This window comes from Chroicocephalus ridibundus, chromosome 1, assembly GCF_963924245.1.
Source record: "Chroicocephalus ridibundus chromosome 1, bChrRid1.1, whole genome shotgun sequence".
Classification (NCBI taxonomy): Eukaryota; Metazoa; Chordata; class Aves; order Charadriiformes; family Laridae; genus Chroicocephalus; species Chroicocephalus ridibundus.
In genome coordinates this window covers 26,925,357-26,952,017 of record NC_086284.1, presented here as the reverse complement: position 1 = coordinate 26,952,017, position 26,661 = coordinate 26,925,357, and the positions used below count along the sequence as shown (strand labels likewise).

Genomic DNA, 26,661 nt, shown 5'->3' with positions numbered 1-26,661 from the left:
CATTTTGTGACAGCATCAAGATTCCCGATCGCATGTGAAGTCCACTGCAAAAGCATTTTTCATTTGCACAAAACTTGACACTTGAAAATTAACCTAAGCTGGGGAAGCAGAATATGAAAAAAAAAAAACCCAAAAACGTTTAAGCTGACCACAGAACACCATTCAGATGATAAAACTGTAACACGGGCGCTTAAATAATCCTGTACTCGGTTTGCAAAGAGGAAGAAGGCACAAAAGGTCAAAGGAGAATGCTTTTATTTAGCTTTCAGCTCTCACAGTTCTAAACAGTAAACATAATTAACAATTCACCCATGGTGCCAGAGAACATAGTCCTGGTATCAGTAAAATGTCTACTGTTTAAGGCACTGATAGTGGGAAGAGAAAAGACATAACATGGATTGCTCCTATTTAATCAGAATTCGAATCTATTATGTGCTTGCTATTCAAATGCTTAAAATTCCACAAGCGACATTCACAAACAACTGTTTATACGGCTTCAGTCATTACTGAAACAGGAATCCGTGGCTCCCCTACTTCGACTTAAGAGCAAGTGTTGCATTACTTTGGAGTGGAATCAATTTTTAACCTACTCAAAGAAAACAAAACACAAATTACTTCAGCAGTATGGCTTTAAGACCCTGTATTTGGTTAAGATATAGCAAGCGAAGTTAAATAACAGCATACAAGTGCCATATACTGTCATCTTAAAAGGAGCAGTTTTACAATATAAAAATTAGTTTAGAACATACTAAAGCCAGGTTTTGTACAAACATCTTTACAAAAATTAATTACTCAAAGAAAAAAAAAAAACCCAAGAACATTTTAAATATGAATCACTCTTTACAAGTTGTATGCATAAAATTACTTATCTTGATGATATAAATTAGGAATACTACAAAGTTTTTAAAGCTGGCATCCGTATACTATTGAAATGCACACATCAGAAGTACTGAAGTGTTAGTTCTGCAAAGATCCTTAAGAGCCACATTTATTCTTGCCAAATAGATACACAGTGACTCAGGTTTCTAAAGGAGCCACAGTGACCTCCCGTGGCCACTTAAGAAATCCTTGTCCTAAACCTTTTTTTCGATTTTGAGCACGACATTCCTCACAAATGCTGATAAACTTACAAGGTACAACAGTGGTTCACGCTTGGCCCATCCACCCCAGGAAACCACGATATTTCTATTTGAAATGAGTATGAAGAACACAGCCTTCACACAATCTAGCTCCTGGGCACAGAAACAAAGTCATGTCTCCTCTCTGATTTCTCAAGAACCTGTTCCAGAACAGTTTAGGGAACTGTTTTCTGTAGGTCAATGAGAGATGATGTTCAATAGATGTTCAACACATGTTCAATATTAGGCTCCCAAATGCACCACTTCAGCTTTTGAGAGAACAAAGGAAGGAAAGGTAAATTGATGGTGTCTGACTCAAAGTCCAAACCAGAACACAAAGTTGTATGAGACATTTTAAATGCGTGTCAAATTGATTGGTATACAAAGCCCAAAAACATTTTAGAAAGAAACCAAGTGTAACGAAGAATCTGTAAGTCCGTTAGGTGCCTTCTTCCATTGCTCTGAAGGAATGCAACAAGCAGGAACAAAACATTGTCTTCTCTGTCATGAACACGTGAACAATGTGAGAACACCACAAAAATTACAGTAGTGACTGTCTCATCTGCAGTACATTAATCAACACTTAAATTCTTCTACTGCTTATAAATCCTCTCTGTTATACCCAACTTTCTTTCCATTAAGCAACTCTTCTGTGTTCGGTGCCAGCCATGTGAAATACACCTTCACTGGATCAATATTCCAATGCTTGTGAAATGATACTGGAATTTGGTGAGAAAGGTAGCCTTTTGGGTAGTCCATTGGCCGCGCCTAAGATGGAAGAATAAACCAAAACCACTAGTACTCAGTGACGAAGAATAATTTCAAAACAAGAACGTATCACCATTCAACGACCTCCGTATCTTAACAAAGCAACACGGCATTGACAAAACATACAAGATGGTAACAAAGGGGTTTTTTACAACATTCTGGATTTAGATCTTAAATTTACGCTGCAGTCATCGTGCTATGAAGTACACTGATATTAAATATGCCCTGTTTCTCAGCATGAAATGGTCACCATCTATGAAAACAAGTGTAATGACAAATTGATTTTAAGTAATATACCCTTGCTCCTCCTCTTAATGAGAGCTGCCAGCATTCCAGGTGTGATTATAGTTTCCTAATAAGGCCATAAGCAACCCAGATATATGAAGTTTTATCATGGGGAAACGTTACCGAATCAAACAGGAAATAATGTGGTGCCAGAAAACTGCACTGTTGTTCTTTATAAGGTGATATCAAAAAGAGACAGAATTACAACACAGCCACATGATGCAGCTGACTTCTTAAGGCACGAAGCATGTTTCATTTCCTCTGACAGTTTAGTGGCATGCAAGTGCATCCTTATATAAAAAAGCCCCACCCGTAGCGGTCCCTGGTAAAATAACTAGATTTCGCCATTGTAAATAGAGTTTTTTTGTAAAGAGAAATGCATGAAAGGCACACATTTGTTTTTTTCTAGATGTAAAACATAAGAAGAAAATTGAGCGGTTGGGATACCGAATGACCACTGCATCAGTTACTAACCTGGGCTAGTAACTGATTTAATGACTGCACACTTCACCTACTTACGGCGGTATTTATGAACTCTACCTGCTGCATTCCTCACACAGTTCTGTATACAATCCAGTCATAAAATTAGGCAACAGAATTTGACATTGAGAAATTTAAATATGTGTTGCTGTTCTCGTTTTTTTTTATTTTGATATTTAAACCACAGAGTGTTAATTTTTAAAAATTCCACTGGAGAAATCAAAAGGGAGCCTCTCTCTCTCAAGACTTCTAAAAAAAACTTCAATGAACATCTAGGTTTCAAAAACCTGAATAATTTAATTTGGATAGAGATAGTTTTTAGATATCTGAGACCAAAGATCTTTGCTGTTTGAAAACCAAACAGCTTTTTATTGAGCTATAGACAAAATTTTTGTGTTTTGGTAATTCTAAAAGAATGAGATCTGCTCTAATAACTACAATTTTTTATTACATTGCTCTCTAAGAATCATACTGCTTTATAGGTGGTTGACCTTAAGATATAAATTCCCTGAATTTCTTCATTCTTAAATTTTGCAGAATCTATTATTGTAAACTTTGCGTTTTTATTTTGGTGCTGGAATTTGTACTTGGTATTCCACAAAAGCCAAATATGTTGCTCTTGCCCAGATTTTATATTTTAAGACCACAATCCTGGCTGCTACTCAACATGGGAAGGTTCCTGTTCTCTTTAAGAGCCTCGTCATGTCAAAAGCCTCTGGGACAGGTTACAGAACACTTATCTACCTTAGCATGGGGCAAACAGGAGACCAGTAAGAACCAGCAAACACTGTTTAATCACAGACACTCTGAGGATGAAAATATCTTTGCTTCTGTTTCACAATATATACTCAGTACAACTTTGGATTCATGTACTTCAAGGAACATTGTACATCACAATATTTCAGTGAAGTCTTTAAAAAATGATCTTCCGGTTTTCTCATTTTTAAATATTTGTTGCATAATAGTGGAATCATAGAATAGTAGTTTTTCCCCTGGGGTTAATTTTCCTTCAAGGTATGTTGAATTAGAATTTGTTATAAGCAACAGTAAAGATGAATTACAGTTCAAGTGTAACTTTCTATGCGGAAAATCAAACTGCTAGGATTTCACTTTCAAAGTCATTCAGTACCAAATGCACACCATTAAGGACTACAACAAAGTGCTTTCTTTTGTTGTATAAGGGCTGTTCCTACAAATCTATAAAATGAGTTCTGTTCTTTCCAACTCTCCTTTAAGTAATGTTTATTTTTTTTAAAAAACACCTGTGCAAGCACAAACTATTTAATAACTCTGTTGATTTTATAAGATGCATTACTTGCTTTCTTTCATACTTATGCTGAAAAGAGTAAGCAATTATAAACAAAATAGGAAAGTAAACAAATAGGATTTTTTTTTAGATGGAGAAGGAACTAAAATATTGAATAGTGCATTCTCAGTCTTCCCATTTCTCTAAATAATAATCAGAAAGAAAATTTTAATATAGGAAAAATGGATAATTTAAATAGCAAACACCTCCGCTTCCCGACAGCTGCTTTTAGTTACACGGCAATTTACTGGTTTACAAGTAGCCTATTATCTTAATCTCAGCTCATATTCAGATACATAGGTCTTCCCAGTTTTCAAACGAGATTAACACCTAAAAAACATCAAACACTACACTGATGTAAAGGCTGATTTTTTTTTTTTTTTTTTAAATGTACTGTTTGGGAAAAATCATAAGTCCTTCTTCTCTTTGATGCCATGGGAGGAAGGTAAAGTGTTTATTTGGTTTACAAGGCAGCAAATCTCTCTGGGACTCAATGCATTGTGTCTTCCACTGTGACGCTGCAGTTAGACTGTCAAATATTCTGGAAGACAGAAACAAGATTCAAACCTATTCCAACCCACTTCTCCCAAACCGGAGAATATACTCACAAGAAAATTATGTTTTGTGACCTCTTTTTCCCTTGTGCTAGCACAGGGCAATTTACCATACTTATACTGTTCTTCAGAATCCACCAAAAAAAGCAACAGTTTTAGGAACACTTTTAAATTTTGTATCTTCGCTAATGAGATATTTCAGAATAGTAAACACTTTATCGATAGAAAAATTGGATAAGTAGAGAAGACAAATTCACTGAAAATTTCACAGTCAGTGCTCCATTACCTGAAGAAAAAACTACTGTTGTGTGGTTTGTTTTTTTTCTTTTCTTAGAGGACATATCACAAGTACTCAAAGCATGTGGCTCCTAATTCTATTTGTTTTTCCAAGTTCCCACCTCTGACTGCATTTTTTATAAAATGTAGTCATAGGGTAACTGAAATATCTTATAAACTACTAAAGCGTTGCAGTAATACACTTTTGGTTATATTTTTGTTTTCTTGATCGAACTTGCTCTGGAGAGAAATATGGTATAGCAGCAGCATCTTGGTTATAGTTATTACACATTGGTCGAGTTTGCAATATTTATGAGTCCTTTTTTATGTGTACACTTAAAAGAATAAAATATATTTTAAATACTAGTAAAAGTAACTTTCTGACCTGATGAAAAAGCGGACTGTGTGTTATAGGGATTCCTAAACCACTGAAACACATCCCAAGGACCATATCATCAGGCGCGTCCATGCTGTAACACCGGCATTTACTAGCGAGTAGTTTCTGAACCGCTATTCTGCTGAAAACCATCCTGAATAAAAAAAGCAAATGAAACATATAAGACAATAACTACTAAAGAAGCCAAGTGACTGTAATTAATAAATATTGCTAAATGATACAAAATTGCAAGACAAAATGCAGCCCTCTTGTACAATATATCTGAAACTTCAGAATTTGAGAAGTCAGGACTGACAAGTAGTGTAAGAGGCATTTTCTGAAAGATAATTACTTTATGTAATGAAAATTAATTACACCAATTATGACAATTTTTGTTATTACAACAATTACTTAGCTAGTCACCATTTTTGCTGCAGCTAATTCCTCATGAATTTGCCCAGGACTTCAAAGGGATATTCTCCTCTATCTTACTCGAATGTATTATCCAGTCAGTTATCGGGTAGCAATTAAATGAAAAGAACTCTAAACCTGAACTGTCATTCCTTGAATCCTCTATTATACAGAGTTGTCTCCCTAAGTCAAAAACGTTCCTTTAAGCCACTGCAAGACTCTTCTGTTGATCCTAACTGTCCTGCTCATCTAAATACTAAGCACAGCCTGGAGCTGTTAGATTGTTATCACTAAAATAAGCATTCAATAGACCAGAAACACGACGATGTCTTAAATTCAACAGCTGCGGGAATATACTCTTGCCTAGTATTCCACAGCTGCCTTTTCTCAGGTTACATCACCCACCCAGCCTGATCAGAATATAGGGTACTCTAGCTACTACAAGTTCTACTAGAAAGATTCACACTCTAAAATTGCTACATGGCCTCATAAGTTCATTCACTATATGACAATCCTTCACTTGACACTGGGACGTGGCAAAACCTCTACAGATACAGAATGCTAAGGCAAAAGGCCTGACCTGAGAATATTGTCAGAATGAAGTTGTAAAATACCCCATAATTATTACTGAAATTTTTAAGACTGCATGGATCATAAAAAGAAAAAAAAAAAAGAGTTGAGACTTGTGGCCAGCATGTGTTGCTACACAGAAGGTGTGACGTGAATTGCACACATTTCTTTACCCTGAGGGTGGCAGAGCACTGGAACAGGCTGCCCAGAGAGGTGGTGGAGTCTCCGTCTCTGGAGACATTCAAAACCCACCTGGATGCATTCCTGTGCAACCTGCTCTGGGTGACCCTGCTCTGGCAGGGGGGTTGGACTAGATGATCTCCAGAGGTCCCTTCCAACCCTATGATTCTATGATTCTATGATTCTATGATTTGGGGAAGATACTTGCTAGTTGATTACCTGGACTGTGTCCTTTCAGTTATATAGAATTCTTTGCTTACAACGAACCTTCCCAAAATCAGGGTATGGAGCAAAATGGATGATCTGTGTCTCTATCTGCTCAAACCTGAGAATGAAAATAACCCCCAAACTTCCACGTCTAGATGACAGAATAGAAACTAAGAGATAAACACTAATAATATATAGAATTATCAGACTGATAACCAACAAACATACCAGCATCAGTAAAAGGTTTGTTTCTTAACTCAAGCAAGATCTTATGCGACTACGCAAAACAATGAGAACGACAGTCAGTTGATTTTTACTTATTCGTGGATGAATAAGAATCTAGTAAGTTATTATAGGCACTACTTTTCACAGAGTAAGACACTAAGGACATTCAGATGTCCACACTACTTGCTTTAGACACACAAGGTGGGTCACACAAGATCAGTCTTAAGATTGTTCTGATTGCAATATGAGCCAACCTGAAAGTTTATAGACATGATAATTTAAACCAAATTTTGCATACAATCACAGCGACCCCTTTGTCTCATGCATGAGATCAACCCACAGTGATCTCTTTCTATGAGACACTATTTCCCAAGACATCAAACTCCTTGCTCAGCCACCTCTCCATAAATCATCGCATGATGTTCAAAACCAGAAGGAGAATCATGAACATTTTTCTCCATGCTAGGACAAAGAAAGAGAACAGGAAGGAATATTCTCATTGCTGCAATTTGTATCACTAGGTGTGCTGCTTTGGGTTCTCCTGCAAACTCCACAACAGTTCAGATCACAAACGTATTTTTTTAAGCAACTATCCCAATTGTCTCTGCTTCCTACACTTTGAATCACACTGTAAGACGGTCTCTGAGTATGCAGAATGAATTCTATCAGTTGGAACAAGGCTGCATGACATGCACCAGGAGAACATGTGGTGCAGGTAACTGGTAACAGGCACTCAATTCATAGGACCAGTCAAGCCAAAAAGACCTCTCTGAAATATGCATGGTCTTTGTCACCAACTGCTTTGCTCTATAAATCTGTTCCCAAGAGGCTGCACAACTTCTTACTAGTTAGGACGTTTTCAGTCTTTGAGCATCACCGCATCTTAATTGCACTAGGAAACATCACTGTTTCTGTTGAAACTGATTTGCGTTGTAACTCAAAACATTTGCATTCAGAGCAGGGGCTGATGTAGATCTCAGCAGGAGTTTAAATAAATTACCCTCCTCCGCCAGTGATATAACTGTATCCTCCTGTTCCCAAGCCGTAACCGTAACGCTCTCCAAGAAATACTGGTTCACTTGGGTCATAGCAGCTGAGTAATTTTCGGAGTCTGAAAATACTGTAATATGAAAATCCATTAAAAAAATAATCATGTAGACATTTATTTCAAAAACAGACGTTGCTAGCCTAAACGGCATTCAGGTAAATATCAGAAAAATAATAGGAGAAATTCAGAAATTCTACGAAAAGCAGAGATACAAACTTTTAAACAGAAATTTATGATGGGTTATTTACTATGAGATGTGATTAATGAATTTGGTCAAATAATAAATCAATTAGCTTAAAATATTTTTCTGAAGAAGGAAATACAGTTTCTCAGCAAAACTGTCTCATCTCAGAGAAAACATGAAATTGTTTTTTCCAAACAATGGTAAAATCTTTGCAAGTGATCTTTTCTTACCAGGAAATGAAAACAAAAAGGTAGATTTAGTTATACAAATACTGCTTTATCTACAATTATAGCCTCTTCCAAATTCTTATTCTGATACATGATTTAATGTAAAATGTCGCCTTGAGCACTTACTCTCATATTCATGACCATGTGACCCTGCTGCTTGATCATTGTGCCTTATTTCGCTTATATTTTCACAGCGTCAGTTTTCATGTGAATGGGATCTAATTGTCTAATAAGGGCAAGTCCCCAGACACCGTTCTGAGTGGCTCTGACAACTGACCCTAGCGTATGGAACCTTCCTTCTGGCACACTTATGTGAGGAATACGTCTTAGAACGTGTACCAGCAAACGACTAAACCCAATCATCTCAGATATACTTACAGTGAAGAATCATGATGAGCAATCATATTCCGACTATATGATTACATAATAACACTAATACGCATAGTTTTTATCAAGTTACTAGATTATATTGTTTTTAATGTAAGTCAAGGAATGCTGAAGGAAAGTGACAATTTTTTTCCTTAGAGGAATATAAATCTATACAACTAATAAAGCAGCTGTATCTCTTTAATACAGAGGAAGAGATGAATATTGCTAAAAATCCTATCTATATGAACAGTGGTAATTCCTGAAGTATTGCAGTATTTACCTTATCAGTGTGTCATCATCCACTATGACTAACCAAGGAGTTCTGGGAGAGCTATGATTCAAAAACCTTTCCAAAATGGCAAAAGTTTTCCCACAGTGACCTAAAGGAAGAGAAGTAACAGAATATATACATTTAAATAAAACGAGATTTTGGAATAAACAACTACTCAAGAATTAAATAAGTATTCTACTGCACTAGGCAAAACATTTTGGAAATGACTGGCAACATATTTGAGATGCAAGTTTAAATTACATCCTTTAGAAAAAACCCTAAAAAGCCTTGTCAGAAAAAAACCTAAAATTATTAAACTCATGGAAGCCATGAGGCTTTTTTCTATTCAAACACAAAGTACGTTACTTTAAAACCACATTATTTGTCCTTAAAATATCTTCCAATCTTAACATTTAGGTTTTGTGCTTAAATCACGACATACTAGGCACAAGTATATAATATTTGAATACCATACAGCGGGTAGTTTATGCTCAGTAACCAGTCAGCACTGTCCCATGTCTTTTGACATAAAGCTATGACTTCTGCTACTATTGACAATCTTGAGTCAAGATCATCAATAACTCAAGAGTTATTACTCCTACCCAGAGCAATAACACCAATTTTTGTCTCTTGGAACGTATCAGTGTATCATGCTTTCATACTCACAGTATTTAGTTTTCTACTAAAAAGAATATTGTACCTACATAGGTGAACTGTACTGTTTCCTGTGTGGCAAAAGCATTTTATTTTTAGCTTAGGCTGCACAAATGTGCTATCGAAATACAGAATTTCGAAATTATATGCTATGCATGAAATATACGTATCATCCATAAAACTTAGCATCTTTAGACAGTTATTTGAGCAAAACTGACAACAACAGCCAATAGCTCACCTCTGTCAGTATTAGGTACGCCTAAATCTATAGTAGGAATGGAGATGTCTGCATAATCGCTGTAGTATTCAATAAGGGCAGCTTCTCTTTCCCAAGTCTGCTTTACAACTGGTACTGCAAAACAACCGTTGACATTGAAACATAAGTCAATTGTTTAAAATAAGTACCTGATTGAAACATTTATGCACCTTGTTAACTAGACATATTCCTTCTCTTGGTAATGAAAACGCCGTTTCAAAGACAGCATCATGGCTCTCAACGTTCATTCTTTTTCCTTTGCTACAATATTTAGAGAGAAACAATTTCACATTTTTATGAAAGCCTGTCAGGGCAGTTTTATTTAGATAGTAATAAATTTTCTTTTAAAATATGACTACAGTTTCATTCATATTGCATTGAAAAATGTGATGTTTACATTTATGCTAAGCAAAGTATGGAATTCGTTACTTTTACACTTGCCACGGTGGACTTTATAGCACACATCAGCATCAACACTATCAGAGATCTATCATTCTTCCAGTATTGAAACTGCCGCGTTTTAAAAACAGCAAACCCAACCGTACAGCATGTAAAATATTCTGAATCAGAAACAGACCAAATGCACCTGCTGAAATATCCACTTGTGTTATATACGTTGTGTTATATACGTCATACGTCATACCTGACACCACTGACACCTGACACCACTGCTCAAAAACACCTGTGTCTGGAAACACACTCACAGAGGGACATTTATAAATATCATACAACCAATTTTTAGCCCCCAATGGAGATTCTTTTCAAAGAAGGACTGTTTAATGTTTCTCTACAAGAACAATCCTTTTCTTATTAGTTTGCCATTTGACATTAACATTTAAAATTGATCATACAAAATTCTAATAATGATGCTAAAAATCTTTAAATTGTATCAAGAAGTGAATAAATTATTGGTAACACAAACAAAAGCCAAACACCTGCGGGGTGTTTAGAAGAGAATGATCAGATTAAAATCAATGAACTTTTTCCATTTTAAAAACTAAACGGTCAGGACTTAGATGAACAATGACTCTGAAACACGATGCATTCTCTGGTATCATTGTTTGTCCGCTTTATGTTCTTTGACACCATCCAGTGGGTCTCATTAGTAGTAGCTATCTCTTCAAATGGAGGAAGTATTAACGTAATTCCCATTGTTGCTGTGTAACTCTGATGCTTGTGAACAACTCATTTTAGCCCCTTGCTGGAATCATCCATCACCTAACTTGGTGTTTGCTGCCTAACTACTCGGTCACTTCCCTCTACTCTGGATCACAGAGACTTGTAGGATTTATTATACTCGACTGACCAACAGTCAGTTTGATAAGACTAAAATGAACTGAATGGTGAATGTTAGGATAGAGTAGTAACAACTCAGTGCACTAATGGAAAGGGTTTATTATTTGGAAAAAATATAATTCCACTTCTGTAGCATTGTGCAATGGATGATACTGCTTTTAAAAGTTTTAGTCACTTAAACCTGCTCTCAAATTTTTGCATTATAAAATCCAAAGGGAATTATGTACAAAAGATATGTTCATACATGACAGTGGAGTTTTGAAATGCAAAGCCAGGAATCTCACAATACATTAACTCCTATGTACTAAAAAGTCACGTTACATCATGAAACAACTGCATAATCATGCATTTATTGACAGAGAATGCCATGTAAACTTATTTTTTTCCAAGTAGAATAAAAGACCCAAATAGGCAGGAAATTATTTTCTTATTTTGTGGAAATGTTCTATTTCAAAAGTGTTTCTCAGAAGAGCAAAACCAGAAAGCTTTCAGAAAGGCCCTAATACAGAAATGTCACAGATATACAAAACGCTTCCAATGTTCACCTGGCAGAAGAGACACACCTGTAAAGGCTGTTCCACCTTTCTCCAGCCAAGGACCTCAACCTCACTAGGGTGCTTTAATGTACAGAACTATTTGCTATTACACACTGAGCCTCTCAATTTCTTCAGTGGAGTCTCACTTTTTTGTATAAATGAAAAAAGTTCACTGAAGCAGGGATCAGAGCTTCACCTCAGTTCAGTGGTCTAAAAAGGGGGTTACTACCCAAAGTGTCTTTCTCTTTCCTTGCTTGTTTTGATGTTAAGTGCCACCATTCAGGCTAATGCCTCTTGTAAACTGAATCCCGTAACACTTTGTAATTTCTACAAAACTCATATGTTCCAAAGAAAGAACAACTACTTGAAATTTCTGACTAGCTACTGATGCAAATATTTATCCGTATGTATTAATACTTGTGATCACACCAAAAGTTTTAATACTGCACTAAAGAGATGTTTATAGAAGGTCAGCTCTACGTTCTTAATTATATTTCATTTATGCTACTTCTAGAACCTCGATGCACGTTTGCAGTCTTGAAATTTTCTTATATAACCATATACGGTATGTGTAAAGCAGAGATTTGTACCTGAAGTAAATTCTTAAGTAAAATTTATCTGCTTTTGCACATTCAATTCCAATCCTTAATGTCGCACTAATGTAGTTTTTGGCATACAATAAAAAATGACTTACCAGGTAAAAGGAGCTCTCTGAAGCTGGCATCCATTAATCTTTCAAAATCTTGAGTAAGATTATCCTCTACTGCATAACACTGGAAGCTGTGAGGAAAGTTCAAGAATTTTCCTCAGTCTTCAACAAGTGTTTCTTGTGTTTACACTATCTTTTTGAAGACTTACATTCTTTTCTGACTTTCTAGGTTTGGGTTTTTTTGGTTTTAATTTTGATGTAAGAAAATAAACATGGATCCAGAAAGGAGAACTCTTCAGTGAACTCCAATTACAGGCCAGTCAATTTTTTCTGTCAAAAAGCTACTTTAAAGACCACCTAACAATGAGGTGATTAAAATACTAGAAATGTGCCTTCATTAAGTGCAGTAACATTAAGAAAAAAAAAATCCATAAATCTTATTTTGAAGAAAAAAAATCAGCAAGTGACAAATAGTCTAAATTTAGAAGTGACAGAATCTACAGTTTTGGATGCATTACCAAAGGGGGACTTAGTTAAGAAAAGAGCTTTTATCTTCATCCTGCCCTCCGACAATAGGTGTGGCAAACCTCTCCCTCCCCACCCCAGCCCCAGTCTGGTACAACTACTAAGGCATTATTTCATTTTATTTATTTATTTTGCTGACAATAATCACTTAAATTAAGCTTATGAACAAACTAAGTTTAATGGTGACAATATTATGTACCTGGAGTATTCAAGGGTACGCAAGATTCAAGTAAATTCCAGCAAATAAATCCATTCCTGAAATTTCCTTATTAACAATATGTCTAGAAGTAAACTAGAACAAACTGGCAGGTGGCATCAATAGGTAGAGCGTCTTCTGCTAAATCAGTGGATTTGGAATTTTTCCTTCCAAGTTTTGTAGACAATGGATCTACCTCAACTTATCTGAGCCTTATTGTGTATTAGCTGAAGCTGAGTGTCTCTCTGCATCTTTAATTTCCGTGCCTCTGAGAAGGAAATGAATACTCACTGGACGTATCTTGTTGGGCTGTACCAGGGTTTTTTTGGTTGTTTTTACCATAGATATCATCATCATATTTCATGGTGACTATGATTACTTGTATAACACTACAATTTCCAGATGAAACGTGCTATAGTGTTGCACACTTGGGAGACTCTTGATATGGCCCATGTCTTGGACAATTGCATAGGGTTACAATAGATACAAGCAATATGACAGCGTAAGCTGCTCAATCTTTTACTGGAGGAAGGGCAGGGCAAAAGGCAGGAGGAGGGGAGAGACCTTTCAGCTTGTTCAAATTTCTCAATCAGCCACCACACAGCTGTGCAATTGCTACTGCTAGTACAAGGAATAGAACTGAACCAATTATCTGGGGGAAACACACTGAAGGATATTAATAGCTGTTTTATTAATTAACGTTGCAACAGCTCCAATTTGCAATAAGATAAGCTACTTTAATGCATATTTTTAATTTAGGTATTCAAGATTTTTGCCAACCAATCACTAATGATGAAACATCAAACGACCACAACTTTTCATCTTAAACATTTCGCAGCACTCCTGAAGAACTCTGAATAGCAAATTCTACCTAAAGAATAAGCTGTTTACAGTTTTGAAGCTTTCATGTTTCCCAGTGGATTTTGCAAACGTTTAGTCCCAAAGAGCTACAGAGACAGCGTATATCAGTTTGCTTTTAAAATATTAATTTCATACACTATATCGCATAGAACTACTCCCTTGACTAACCATCAACTTACTTCTTTCTCCATGAAATTTCTGACATGTTTTTACAGCAACAAAGATATCTTCCTTTTTCACTGGCTCTCCCTATATGAAGAGAACAAAAAAGAATTTTGTAATTGCAGGCTCTGCCTGTAACATTTTACAGGATTATTATGTCCGCGCATATAATAAAACAGAAAATACCTTTTCGTTGTATCGCATATTAAGTAGAATACCCTACCAGTAATAGAGTAGAAAGTACATTTTTGTCTCTTGGAAAAAAAGGTCACTAGTGGTTTAGAATTCCTGAAATATTATTATTGAAATACTTTTTTCATTGATGTAGTGTTCTAACATGAAATAAACCACATATCATTAGGAAAAGAGAATGAGTAGTAGAACTTTGTTGAACTAAGAATGATTAATCTGAAAAAAGAACGTTTTCTTAATTTCTTTGAAGTTAATCACTATGACAACATATTGAACTATATCATACTTGGAAAAAGAAGCTTAAATTCTACACAGTAGAAATCTTTGAATTTTCTCAACTGTAATAAAATCATTTAACCTTTTTTATTTCTTTTCCTTTTTGGCACCTAGAATTTTGCTCTCCTGGAAGCACGGAACACTTTTTGGCCTCTAGCAAGAGTGAATCCATAATATCATAAATGTATTCTCCTAGAGGTGGAAGAGATGGGTTGTACTTTAATGCACCAAATACTAGGTTACATTTTATCTTTAGCCTCAACAAGTTTTAGATTTCCCATCCGTGAAAGAAAGATTATCTGTACTTCAGTATCTCACAGAAATGTAAGGAGAAATACTTTATAGTACAAACGCTGTGGTAGAAAGACCCATTAAAGCATATGCAGTATTTGTTTGCCAGGAAATATCCTGTGCCACAGAAGGCTGAAAGCATATCCAAAAATAGATAAACACCAGAACAAACTTTTTCTTTTTTTTTTTTTTAACTTCCTGAAAAATATTTTCTTAGGGTTTAAGATTTTTAAAGTCAAGTATTATGCATTTTTGAAAAAGTTTTACCTTTACTAAGCAAATGGTATTTAAAACACAGTACTTACACAAAGTGGCAGAAAATTACTGAACGTTGTTGCACAATGATCAACCTTATATGAATTCACATCATCTGTGCAGAACTCAGGCACTGGAGTAAGATGTGGTCCTTCTCCTTTCTGCCAAATATACAGGGCAATCTATGAAAACAGAAAACATTTACATCAGTAATGAAACTGGACAAAAATTCACAGGGCATACAAAGAAATCATATTACAGGACAAACTTTACAGGAAAACTGAAAAATACAGGATGCTTTAGAAGATTTGTTCCTTAGTTGATTAACTAGCTGCATACCTTATTTCTTGCTCACGTTTCTAGAGGCAGCGTGCAACTTTTTGCTATAAAAGAAATTCTATATACAGACAAGTTTTAAAATTTTTTTCATAGAATCACAATTAGTTTCATGTATTTAAGCATATCAAAACAACTGATCTTTAACTTTTATAGGAAGTGGCAGAGTGAATGTTTACACCTTCTTTGAAAGTAAACAAAAATCGTTATTGTGTTGCTCTTTTAAAATTATTTTGATAATTTGGAATAGCTAGGCCTATTTCATCCTATGTGGCAGTTTTTAGCTTTTCAAAATACACCCATTCTCTGGTGACAATTTAAAGTGCTTGAAATCAGTAATGAAACTCTGAGAAGCTGTAAAATACAATGAAGGATAACGTTACAGATATGCTATCCTGTAGTAGATTCTTGTCCATTTTAAATGCAAAACGAAAACAACAAAAAAGCCAGCCAAAATTTACAGAGAGAAAGACGCAAACCAGGGATGTATGAAGAAGAGAAAAACCCCATCCTTTTGTATTTACATTCAATTCATAATAAAAATAATAGTATTTCAATCTGTACTTCATGACACATCAAGAACACTTAGACCTGCCCAAAATTTCTACTGCAATACTCTTACACTGCTTATAACTTTGCCAGACTAAGTATTCAGGCAGGAAAGTTCTACACTGGGTGCCTACATCAGACCACTTAAAAGATGAACTTCATTTCATATAAAACTGTTCAGAGACTTGTAAGAACAAAATGAAGTTCTTAAAAATCTAAAAGGCGGAGAATATCTTCTGAGTAAGTACGTGGATCCAAAGATTCCCAGCTGCACTGCCATACGCTCCTGATTCTGAATGCTTGGGCTCTTCCCGAGGATAGGCCAAACATGTGAAAGCATCTTTGGACAAGAGCTGTTTGAGCATAACCTCAAGATGTAGGAGATCTGGGTTCTAGGTTTGCTACTGCCTAACTCAGTCAGAAGCTACAGCTTCTAGTTTTCAAAGTGGTGCCTACACTAACAAACTACAGATATGCTGGCACCGAGACTCTCCATGCCATCTCATGAAACTGAGTTGCCAACAAGATGGTGTAGCGAAGGGGAGCCTGACTCTACTGCACAGCGATAATGACACTCCTCCAAGAGAGAAGAATCAGTCCTGCGTTCTAGTTCCTGTTTCCCATGTTATTTACAAATATTCCCACTGTCTCCTGCATGGAAAACAAGTTAAGGGCTCCACTGGAATACGGGACCAGACCCAGCACACACCAAGGCAATGAAAATGAGTCTCCTTTTCACTGTTTTATGCCTACTTAGGAACTGTTAGCTTAAAATCGCCTCAGGGCCAGAATTCAGTTCCTCTTTTAGCAAATAATGCGATCGTTAAGCTCTTATTAAGAGGGCGTAATATTTCCTTCTCCCTACTGCTCAGGAAGAACTCAGCACAAACCAAGAGCATTAAGTATGGTCTGGACAAGCCCAAGTCACCAAACCAGTTACAGACTTCTAAGTTATAGATGATTATTTTCCTGCCCAACTCATTTAGGTCTCAACATCCTCAGAAAATCCCAACTACCTGCACACAGCCGTTTCTGGAACTTAGAAGGAATAAAATAGAAGCGCCAGTTTGTTACAGGCCCTGTTAGGACTGGGGGCAGGGTTGAATACAATCATATTTTTGAAACTTAAGCTGCCAGATTTGAAAGATTTTCAATAGGGTACAGTCACAAACTAGAATACATGACTTTTTAGCAAGTTGCTGATTGTAACTGGGCTGTTAGAGATCCACATGTCCTCTTAAACCACCTCAACTGCAAAGTGAAAGTATTTAGTTCAATTGCATCAAAAAGAGTTTAAATTACTGCATTTTTCCTTATAATTGAGTGGATGCAGACGACTGGGAGCTGTGAGTACAAATATGTTCACTACTAGTGGTCAGCTGATACAGTGGCTTATCAAGTCACTAACTCAGCTGCAGGTTCTTTCAATACGATGCGTTTTGTAGTTTGCACATTCTAAGTTCTCTCAGCCTCACCATGATGAGGTGGCCTCTTTATTTGCTCTTTTAGCAATGCTTCTGAAAACACAGATGATCTTAGCATCACAAATGAATTCAACAAAATACTGAAGGGAAAGGCCACTATATAGGGAAGAAAAAGCATATGCATGAGTTGTAGTTAAGACAAACACTGTTGATAGTGCTTGGAGTAAAGGAGAAGTATGGAAATGCCACGTAACACATATAGGCTCATGGTAAGGAGCAGCCACTAAGCACACATACATCTCCAAGGTTATCTCCTTGCCTCGTCACCACATTCATATTCTTGTGGCCACAGTCAATGCCACCATGATCATATTCAAGTGGTTCTTGACCCTGCCTTGTAGCTGGAAGACTACATCACAGCAAGGGACAGGATTTCTAACAAGCTTCCAGTACATTTTAAGATTGTATTAGTTCAGAATTCAGCTATTCAGAATTAATGTCTATCACATGAACCAACAAAGAAGAAATGCTCCTGCAGCACAAAGAATATTTAACAATTGTAGTTTAACATGAATTATTTATGAAAGTTCATAATGTGCTAAGATTTTCTACTGAAAATGAAATCTTCAATAGAAAGCCTTAGAATGGTGTGAAGCTATCATATTTCAGAAGTAAGGTAAGAGTGCCATTTTGACTAATAGGACAGGATGACAGACTGTTCCGAAAACAATGGAAATGGATTTACAATAAAAAGACAAAAAATATTCTTAATGTTAGCCCTAGTTCAAATCTGATGTTAGATACACAAAAAATACATTATTCACTTCTAATTTTGAATAAGCATCAGGCAATATGCTATATGTTGTGCAGTTAAAAAAAAGTCTAAAAAACAATCTACAAGTGAGAGGCATCAAGACAAAAAGTCTTTACCATATTTTCCAAGACAGGCATTCCAGATGGAAAGTGATAGAAATACTATGGATATAAGAAACAGGGACTTGAAAAGTAGAAAAAAACCTGATACAGAGCACAATAAAATACCGAAGACTAGACGCACATGTTATTAGGACCCTGTCAAACTGAAACATTTCTTAAAACATTTATCATCCTTCATGAATTTAAACATTACATACAATCATTAAAGATCACAGATTATATCCTTTGATTTGTTGTCAATCTTGATTCACATAAGAAGGATGCAGAGATAAAAATGATTTAAGCAGGAGAAGACAGTGATTTATAAAATAAATGAGGGGGAATGGAACTGTCTCTAGGGAGACACAAGACTGTGCAGAAAGAATAACTGCAGGACTGAAGTAGGTTATCAGTGGCAATAAATCTGAAATGAAACATATGCAAAGAGCTGCTAACAGAGTAAGAAGTGCATGGAAGTCACTTTGCCAGGAGAGCGATCAATTGTTTTTCATTAAGCAATCTGTGGCACATAAAAGAAATGTCTGCTAATGATTTTTTTTTTTTTTTAATGACACTATGTTTGGAGGCTTTGTCAGTGCTGACGTAGGCTGGAATATTGGGAATATACGAATGACTTTGAAGTAACTTACAAAAAGAAGATTAACAGTGTGAAGTCCAAGGTCTTGCATTTAGAAAAATTACCAAGAGGAAAGAAACAGCTTGTTGGCTTGTTTCACGTAGTAAAATGAAAGCTGAGAGGGGTCCAACTGCTTTTGAGAAATACATCAGTCAAGGAGGGGAAACTATGCCAAAGAACAGTGCTGGCACAAACCCAAATTTATTTAAATATGGTACCAATTTATACTCTATAAACACCCTGTAGATTTGTGTTGGAAATAGGTTCACAATCATTACAGAACAAAGATTTGGAACAGCAGCAGTAGTTTTAAGTAAGGGGTGGGGGGGCGGTTCTGGGCCAGAACCACAATTTATAGCTCACTTTTAGGAGTTTTAAAAAATTAAAACAAATTCAACATCACTCACAATTTCAGGCCAAAGTTAGCAAGCTTATTCCAGATTCATCCTCCCCTCCCACCCTGGTTGAGGAATTCACTTTGGTGACAGTACAAAACCCTGGGCTGCTCAAACATTTTGAAGGCAGAAAAAACAAAAAAGCTTCAGGAATAGTAGCACTGATATTCTTTTGGATCCCCCCATTCCTTTCTTCTCATGTTCCTTTTAGTCAACTCATTCTCTGAAAGACCTAGTGGCTGCCTTTTAAAACTGCTGCAAACCAGAGGCAAAAAAAATTTTCTTGACTTCCACGCTGCAAGTTGCAGAGTTGATTGTTCCCACCACAGTTAGGTTCCTCAGACTATTTAATCCAAACTCCATCATATTTAGCTCTTAGAGTCTGATTCAGAAAGTGAGTGAGGCCGGCTAGCATCTGTTACACTATTCCTGTCAGCTTATGCTTCATGAATTGGAAGCATCTCTCCTTTATAAAGCAATCCTTAGAAGAAACCTCACTGTATAAAACCAAGTGTGTATTCCTACGTGAATGTAATTTTATTCATTAATTCTTCTACGCTTGAAATATAAAGTATTTCAATATTCTAAAGGAAGGGAAAGAAATTCAACGTGCTGTTGCAGTCAAACCTTTTAACGTCTAAGAAAAACCTGTTATTTCCATTATCATTTATCACCATTGACATATATAGATTTGACACAATTTTTTTTCAGCACATCACTGCTTACCTCATGCTTTAAATCTATTGTAAAGTCTGACTTGAGTGGTTCACTTTTCAACTTCTTTGCAAGCCTATACAATTAAAGATGAAGAAATTTACTCAAAAAACCCCTGTATTTAAAAGAAAAAATCAATCACTTGTGTATGCAGCTAAGTGTGGCTGGTGTTATTGACCATCTTATAAGTAAAAAAAAAAAATAAAAAAAAAAATCACACTTGTATTTATTGCCCCAAGAAGCAACTTATATTTGTTTTTTCATATCAATTTTTTTTCCACCTGAAGCACAGTGTGATGTTAATACCAGTTTTCAGCACACAAATTTTGATCCATTCTTCCTGCCCAGGAAGAAAGTTCTCATCTGGAGTAGATGGAGAGGCTGGCATAACATTTTCAACAGGTTAAAGCAGCAGTGCGTTTGAAGCTCAATATTGATCAGCATCTCAAATAATATTCTCTTTTTGTGTATTCCAAAGCAGAGTATTTAGGCACCTTCAATTTATGACTATGCCAATCCTTGCATCAGCAAGATGCATCCAAGTTCTGAAATCGATTAACTTTTCAAATCTCATTTAAAAACTAAGCACCAAATCTGAAATAAACATCTAGTTGTCTCTACAGCATGAGAAACACTTCTAGAGGGCAATACCGTCACTCTAAGATCCAGGAATAAAACTGCTGTCTGAGGAAGAATACATTTTTAAAATGACAAGAGATGGTATTGAACTAGTTTAACAACTAGTACTGGACAACTGTTAGCTGACATGATGTTAACTTTTAGATTGGCAGAGTAAAGCAAAATAAACCACATGCACAGCAATGATACAGAAATCTATTTCTGTACCCTTCTTTACTAATGAATTCTCAAGTGTTTATTTACAATAATTATGCTTGGAATTTGTAGAATAAGGAAGAAACGGAATTTTATCAAAGGAGTATTTTCTGGATAAGTTTATAGTGGTAGCACAAGTCTGTATAGGCATGCCCAGCGCTAGCTGTACATCACTGTGCCTGGCTGAATGTCTTTCTATGCACCTTAGCTCCTCAAACCGAAGTAGACTTAACATGTATCGGCATGGATGCTAATAATACAGGTGGCCGCAGCAAAAGCTCAGTGTAGGCTCTGAAGCCAAACCCACAAGAGGCCAGCCTGCACTGGTTGAGGACATCCCAAGCTGTCTGCCTTCGCTAAGCTGCAATCATTAGCTTCAATTCAAAGACAGCTCAAAATTAATATTTGTCTTTGCATATCTACATGGTCTGCAATAAGACCTTGAACTGTACTGCAGGAACACCTTCATCTTTTATGGTAATCCATATGAAATCATAACTCATTAAAATAATATTGATTAGCATCCAGAAAAATTGTATAAACTACAAATTAAACATTCTTAATTACTATCAATAAACAAGAAGTTATTAAAAATTCAATTCTTACTTGTTAACAAGTGGAATGCTAAGTGCCCAACCAGCAGCAAAATCTGGAAATTTAAAGACCGTAGGATTTTCAGCAAAGGCATAATGGTGAATTATTGTAGATTCTTCATCATATAATGCTTTACCTAAAAACCACTCCTGTAAAGGAATATAGGAAACAATTTTGTTCATCTACAGCATCCTTTTAGTGAAGATGATGACTGCATTCATGCTGAATAAAGCAAACCTGAAAACAAAAACAAGGGAAGCGTATTGTTCACAATAATCCAGACAAAAATCGTTCTTTGTAAGAAATGAAACTAAAGGCAGTTTTCCGAATTCAAATACACAATGTATTTTCAAACTGCAGCATATGCCCTGGGTTCTACCTGTTCAAAGAGCACCAAATCCCAGAATCATAGAAGGGCTGAGGTTGGAAAGGCCTCTTGAGATCGTCTAGTCCAATCTCCCTGCTCAGTCTCCAGAGCAGGATGCCCAGGACTCTGTCCAGTTGTGTTTTGAATACACTCCACAACCTCTCTGGGAAACCTGTTCCAGTGTTTGTCCACCCAAACTGGCTAATGACTAGACAAGACACTCAAAAGAATTGTACCGAGGAATTTTATATATATCCATTTTGAATTTCCATCTGTCTAGCCTCTTTTACACTAGGGAACTTAAAAAGCAAACACATTTTAAATGCCTTGATTGTTGAAAGAGTTAAATGAAGACGGTCCCATTTGTAAAGTAAAAAATTAAGTATTATTATTATAGTTTTTAATAACCGTGTTTAAGAATTTACTACTGAGTCTGCTGCATTGGAAAAATAATTACTTAAACACTACTGCTTTAACATTACTGTCAGTTGTCTTAATCTTTCTCTTTGGAATGGATATAAAACAAATATACCCCCAAATTTTTGCAGAATAAGAACTACGATGAAGGGAAGAAAGAATATATATGTGTACATATATAATTTTTTTAAAAAAATATAAACTCCTTTTCAGGCCTACAAGTACAAACAATGAATCAGAATTCTGAATCACCTTAATGATTATGTTAGATCTCTAAAGTGCGAAGTTCTTCACATTATAACAGTAACTCAGGCTTTTCTTTTTCCTGACAATTTACAAGTTCATCATTAAAATAGGTTCAAAGGTAGGGCAACTGTTCTTCCAAAAAAGATTCTCCTTCTCCATTCTCTCTGACATAGCTGATTTTTCCCCTCCTTTAAAGGGGCAGCTATCAGCAACAGTGAAAAATTCCTTCAAGGCATTAGCACAGTTCACACGAGATAAATAAACCATTTACACAAATTCAAGACAAAAGGGAAAATATTCAAGCAAAAGTACTGTAGAAACAGCTGACCAAAAAAACCTAAACCAGTCTAACCCCAAGAGTATCTTGCCTCTCAGTAGGCATCTTTCTAACTTGAAGCAGATGTTGCTATATAGACCAAGCTAAATTTTGTATCTCCCCAGAGTTGATGAGGAGGCATGAGTGAGATTTGGCCAGGGTACGGCAGTCAGCAAACAGCAGCAGAGAGGTCTGCACCCATCAGGAGACACCACCAGCCAAAACCACCTGGCTGAGCCTGGCAGGAGTATGCAAGGGTGGCTGCCCCAGAGGACATTCAGCCTGGCAACCCCCCGGCTTCCAGCCAGGACTCAACCTGGCTGCCCAGAAGGCAATAAAAGGGCAGCCCCGTGCAGCTACTGGGGATGCTTGTCTTGCCACATACACCGAGTCAAAGCTATGGGGTGCTGCCTGCTTCAAGAACCCCACCTCTGCAAGGATGGCCAGGACCCATACAAGCAACCATAAGTCAAAGATACGGGATGCCACCCTGCCAGGAACCCTGACTGTCTGAGGGACTGATGCAAGCGTAACATGGTATGGATGTTCATGTATATGTGAGTGAGGCATTGAGTGCATTTCTCATGAATTCTGAACATTTCTCCCCTCTACTTTGATCAGCTACTCTCAGTAAAACCAAATTGAATACATCTTGTACTTGACTAGTGACTTCTTCAGGCAGCACAAATGCTGAAAACTTGTTTGCTCCCATAATCCCCATGTGGTGAGGCTGAGAGGTGCTCAAGAATCTGTTGAGGAAACAGAGAAGGTAAGGGGGGAGACTTTTTCCCACCATTTTTTAACCACCCTCATAGGAGTTGCTACCTGGTACCTACTTAGCCTTTGATGTATACCTTCAGTCACAACAGACCCTGTTTTCTCCTTCCTTTATTGGAAGGATTCAATACTGTTCACTGGAAGGATTAAAAAAGAAAAAACATATTGGAAGGTAAAAGAAAATGGGCAAACATACTAATTTTTATGCACAAAAACGATTGGCTTGAAAGAATCAAAAGAATTCTGTAGAAGCATTTGTGCACAACATTTTTTAACTCTTTTAGGGCCTCCATGACTTCAAAACGTTTATAACACAAACACACTATTCTGTTTCAGAAATAGTTAATAGTAGTGTTTTAATATGTCAATACCATCTGCAGACAATTTTTTTCTGGACCTCCACTTTTTTTATGCTACAGAGTGAAAAAAAATCTTTACTTATCCTAACTGCGTGCTAATTTTTACAGCAAAACAATCTATGGATTAAAAAAACCCCACAATCTTACTTTCCATTCTCTATAAAACATGGAAAATTAAATCCATACATATACCCTCCTCAGCCTTTCACATAATATTATTTCTGGCACTATTAAGCCACAAATCACAGTGAAGGCATTCCAGGTTACAGCCAATACTCTCCAAGCTTATTTAGTCATAACATTGTTTATTTACTACATCGGTATCTAGGACAAGTCAATCTGTGCAGGCTGGCTTTACAAGATATTAAATTAGTTACACGCAAAGGAACTTATACAGTAACTTTAGGAATGATGGTAATTAAATTGCATATGGGCAAAAATGTGAATTAAAAAAAAGAATGTGATTTACTGCATTACGGATAATTACCATCCACAGGATCGGTTAATATATTGTGCTTCAAAAATGGCAAAAATCACCTACCTTTAGTAAGAGCACTCCAACGTCTTTAGAACAGTTTAAATTAATAGTTGAAGGAATGTGACACAACAAAGCTCAATATCAGATCTCGGGGAGGGCAGAGGTGACTTTACCGAACTTGCTAATCAAGTTGATTCTATCCACTCACTCTTGCATCCACTTACTCACAATCACCAAGACAAGTGGCCAAATTCATCTATTCAAAACTTGTGTCCAGCGCATGAGACAGATTTCAGCTGTCACATTCTCATTGTGTCTTACTACAACATCTTACTGGTTCTTCACAATTCTCAAAGACAAACTGTTCTTTAGACAGATCTTTTATACCCTTTAGGTATCAACAGCTACTAAGTCATTGCTGCCCATCAGCTTGGTTTATTCATTCTGGGCATCTCTGGGGCTGTCACTCAACATTACATTCATATCAGTCTCAATAGTTCTGTTACTAATCTCTATATATCCAGACTGAAAAGCTGCAGATTCATCAACTATTCACATGCCCCCTGTAGACCTTTTATTGTGATTAATGTATACCAGCTTTTTATTATGCAGACTGCTGACATTCCAGAATTAATAATGAATGAGCTCGTTCTTGTCAAACGCATCTTAAATTTTGTGACTGATGGACCACTGCTCTATATAAGGAATCAATTGTGGACTGTTACACTAACATGATGATTACTATGTGCAAAAGCAAAACACCTATGATTCTATGATTTTATTTTCCTTTTATAATGCAGGTTAGAACATAATTTGTTTTTGTAATAGAATTTACATGTAATGCAAAGGAGAGATTAGAACTGGCATAAGGGCAGCATCTAGAACAAAATTTTTGTTTCTATTATGAGAACATCAATTAGGAGTGTTTCTGAAACAGAAATAAATGGGTATTCCAAAGGTCTGAATATATTCATTCAGCCATTTTGAAGATGGAGTATTTAAAAATGTTAAGATCTCTGAATTATTATTATTACTACCATTGTAGGAAAGAATTGTGAGAAAACACGACAAGGCCATGTGCCTGCAAAAGAAGTAAATATACTAAAGTGAGACCTGAATAAGAGTTCAATACTCAGTCAAGGTAACAATAAAGAGTCAAAACATACTTCGCACAGGAGATTTTTGGCTTTTTATTCCAAGCAAAGGACAGACATCAAGCTGAAATTTTTTCTGAACATTAAGAATTCTAAACATTAACAGCTTTCGTGTCAGTCACACAGCCAAATTTACTTTGTTCCTTGGTGACTGAATTTTTCTTTCGTTCTGCAAGTCTTTCGGTGTTGTTTCTTTTCCAGCAGGTAAAGAAAACTGTCTTATTACCAAGACAGTTCAGAAACAGAATGCAAATAAAATACCCTACTATATTAGATCAGAGGCAGTTAGTCAAACTAACATCAGTCATTCTGTCTCATGATAATCCGAACTGATGACAGACGGGAAAATGGGGAGAGGGGACCACACAGCAGACTATATTAATCTTTTTACTGATGCTACATCATTTTCAGGCTATCCACAGAAGGAATCTTTTTACTGCTCCATTTTAATAGTTCTTCAACACTAGACAGGTGCTCATACACTGCTTCTAATATATTAAATACCTTGCTCACTCTCAGCCTCAGCAACAGAAACTATCCCCCTATTTTAAGCTGTTTGGATACATCTTTTACAATGTTTGGAGCTATAAGCCCTCCAGGCAACGTTACAAAATTAAATTCTGGACTACAGAAACTGTTCGATAATTAGGAATCCTAAAATTCTGTATTTATAATTTTTTACTTAAAATGATTCCACATGCTTCACCTACAAACCCATTCAAGCACATTCAAAGGAAAGTTAAATATCTAAATTTTTATTTCACCTTAGACTTGTCAAATCTTCCAAGTGTTTCTAGCAGCTTTACAACTTGTATTCTTGTATCTTCTTCACAGAAGAAAATCCATGAGGAGTTCCTACCATAGGTAACAGAGAAGCTAACAAAAGAAATTAACATTTTACTAATAAACTGGCTTATGAACAGAACAATAGCTACAACCCACATGCCCCAAATACAAGTACTTTGCAATCAATTACTAATTTACACAGAAATAGAGACTTTTACTACCATCTTAGAATTACATATCAAAGCGCTACAGCAAATGGATAAAGACATTGCTTCTGCTGCTATGTATTTATATAGCACCTGTCATTCCAGAAAGAAAGGAAAAGAATAGAGATACACAAAGAATGTCCCTCACAGAAA

At 36.2% G+C, this 26,661-nt stretch overlaps 1 protein-coding gene across 2 annotated transcripts in view; it reads right to left on the bottom strand.

The window, feature by feature from the left end:
• Positions 1-238: 238 nt before the first annotated feature.
• Positions 239-26,661, bottom strand: part of B3GLCT (beta 3-glucosyltransferase) — a 64,233-nt gene continuing 37,810 nt past the window's right edge. For both annotated transcript variants that reach the window (XM_063332321.1, XM_063332327.1), the window contains 10 exons: positions 26,281-26,392; positions 21,415-21,551; positions 19,987-20,050; positions 15,055-15,186; positions 14,008-14,077; positions 9,748-9,861; positions 8,865-8,964; positions 7,757-7,876; positions 5,173-5,317; positions 239-1,886 (listed from right to left, as the gene is read on the bottom strand). In XM_063332321.1, coding sequence (XP_063188391.1) covers positions 1,719-1,886; positions 5,173-5,317; positions 7,757-7,876; positions 8,865-8,964; positions 9,748-9,861; positions 14,008-14,077; positions 15,055-15,186; positions 19,987-20,050; positions 21,415-21,551; positions 26,281-26,392 — 1,162 coding nt within the window. In that variant the 3' untranslated portion in view covers positions 239-1,718. The remainder of the gene's footprint in view (positions 1,887-5,172; positions 5,318-7,756; positions 7,877-8,864; positions 8,965-9,747; positions 9,862-14,007; positions 14,078-15,054; positions 15,187-19,986; positions 20,051-21,414; positions 21,552-26,280; positions 26,393-26,661) is intronic.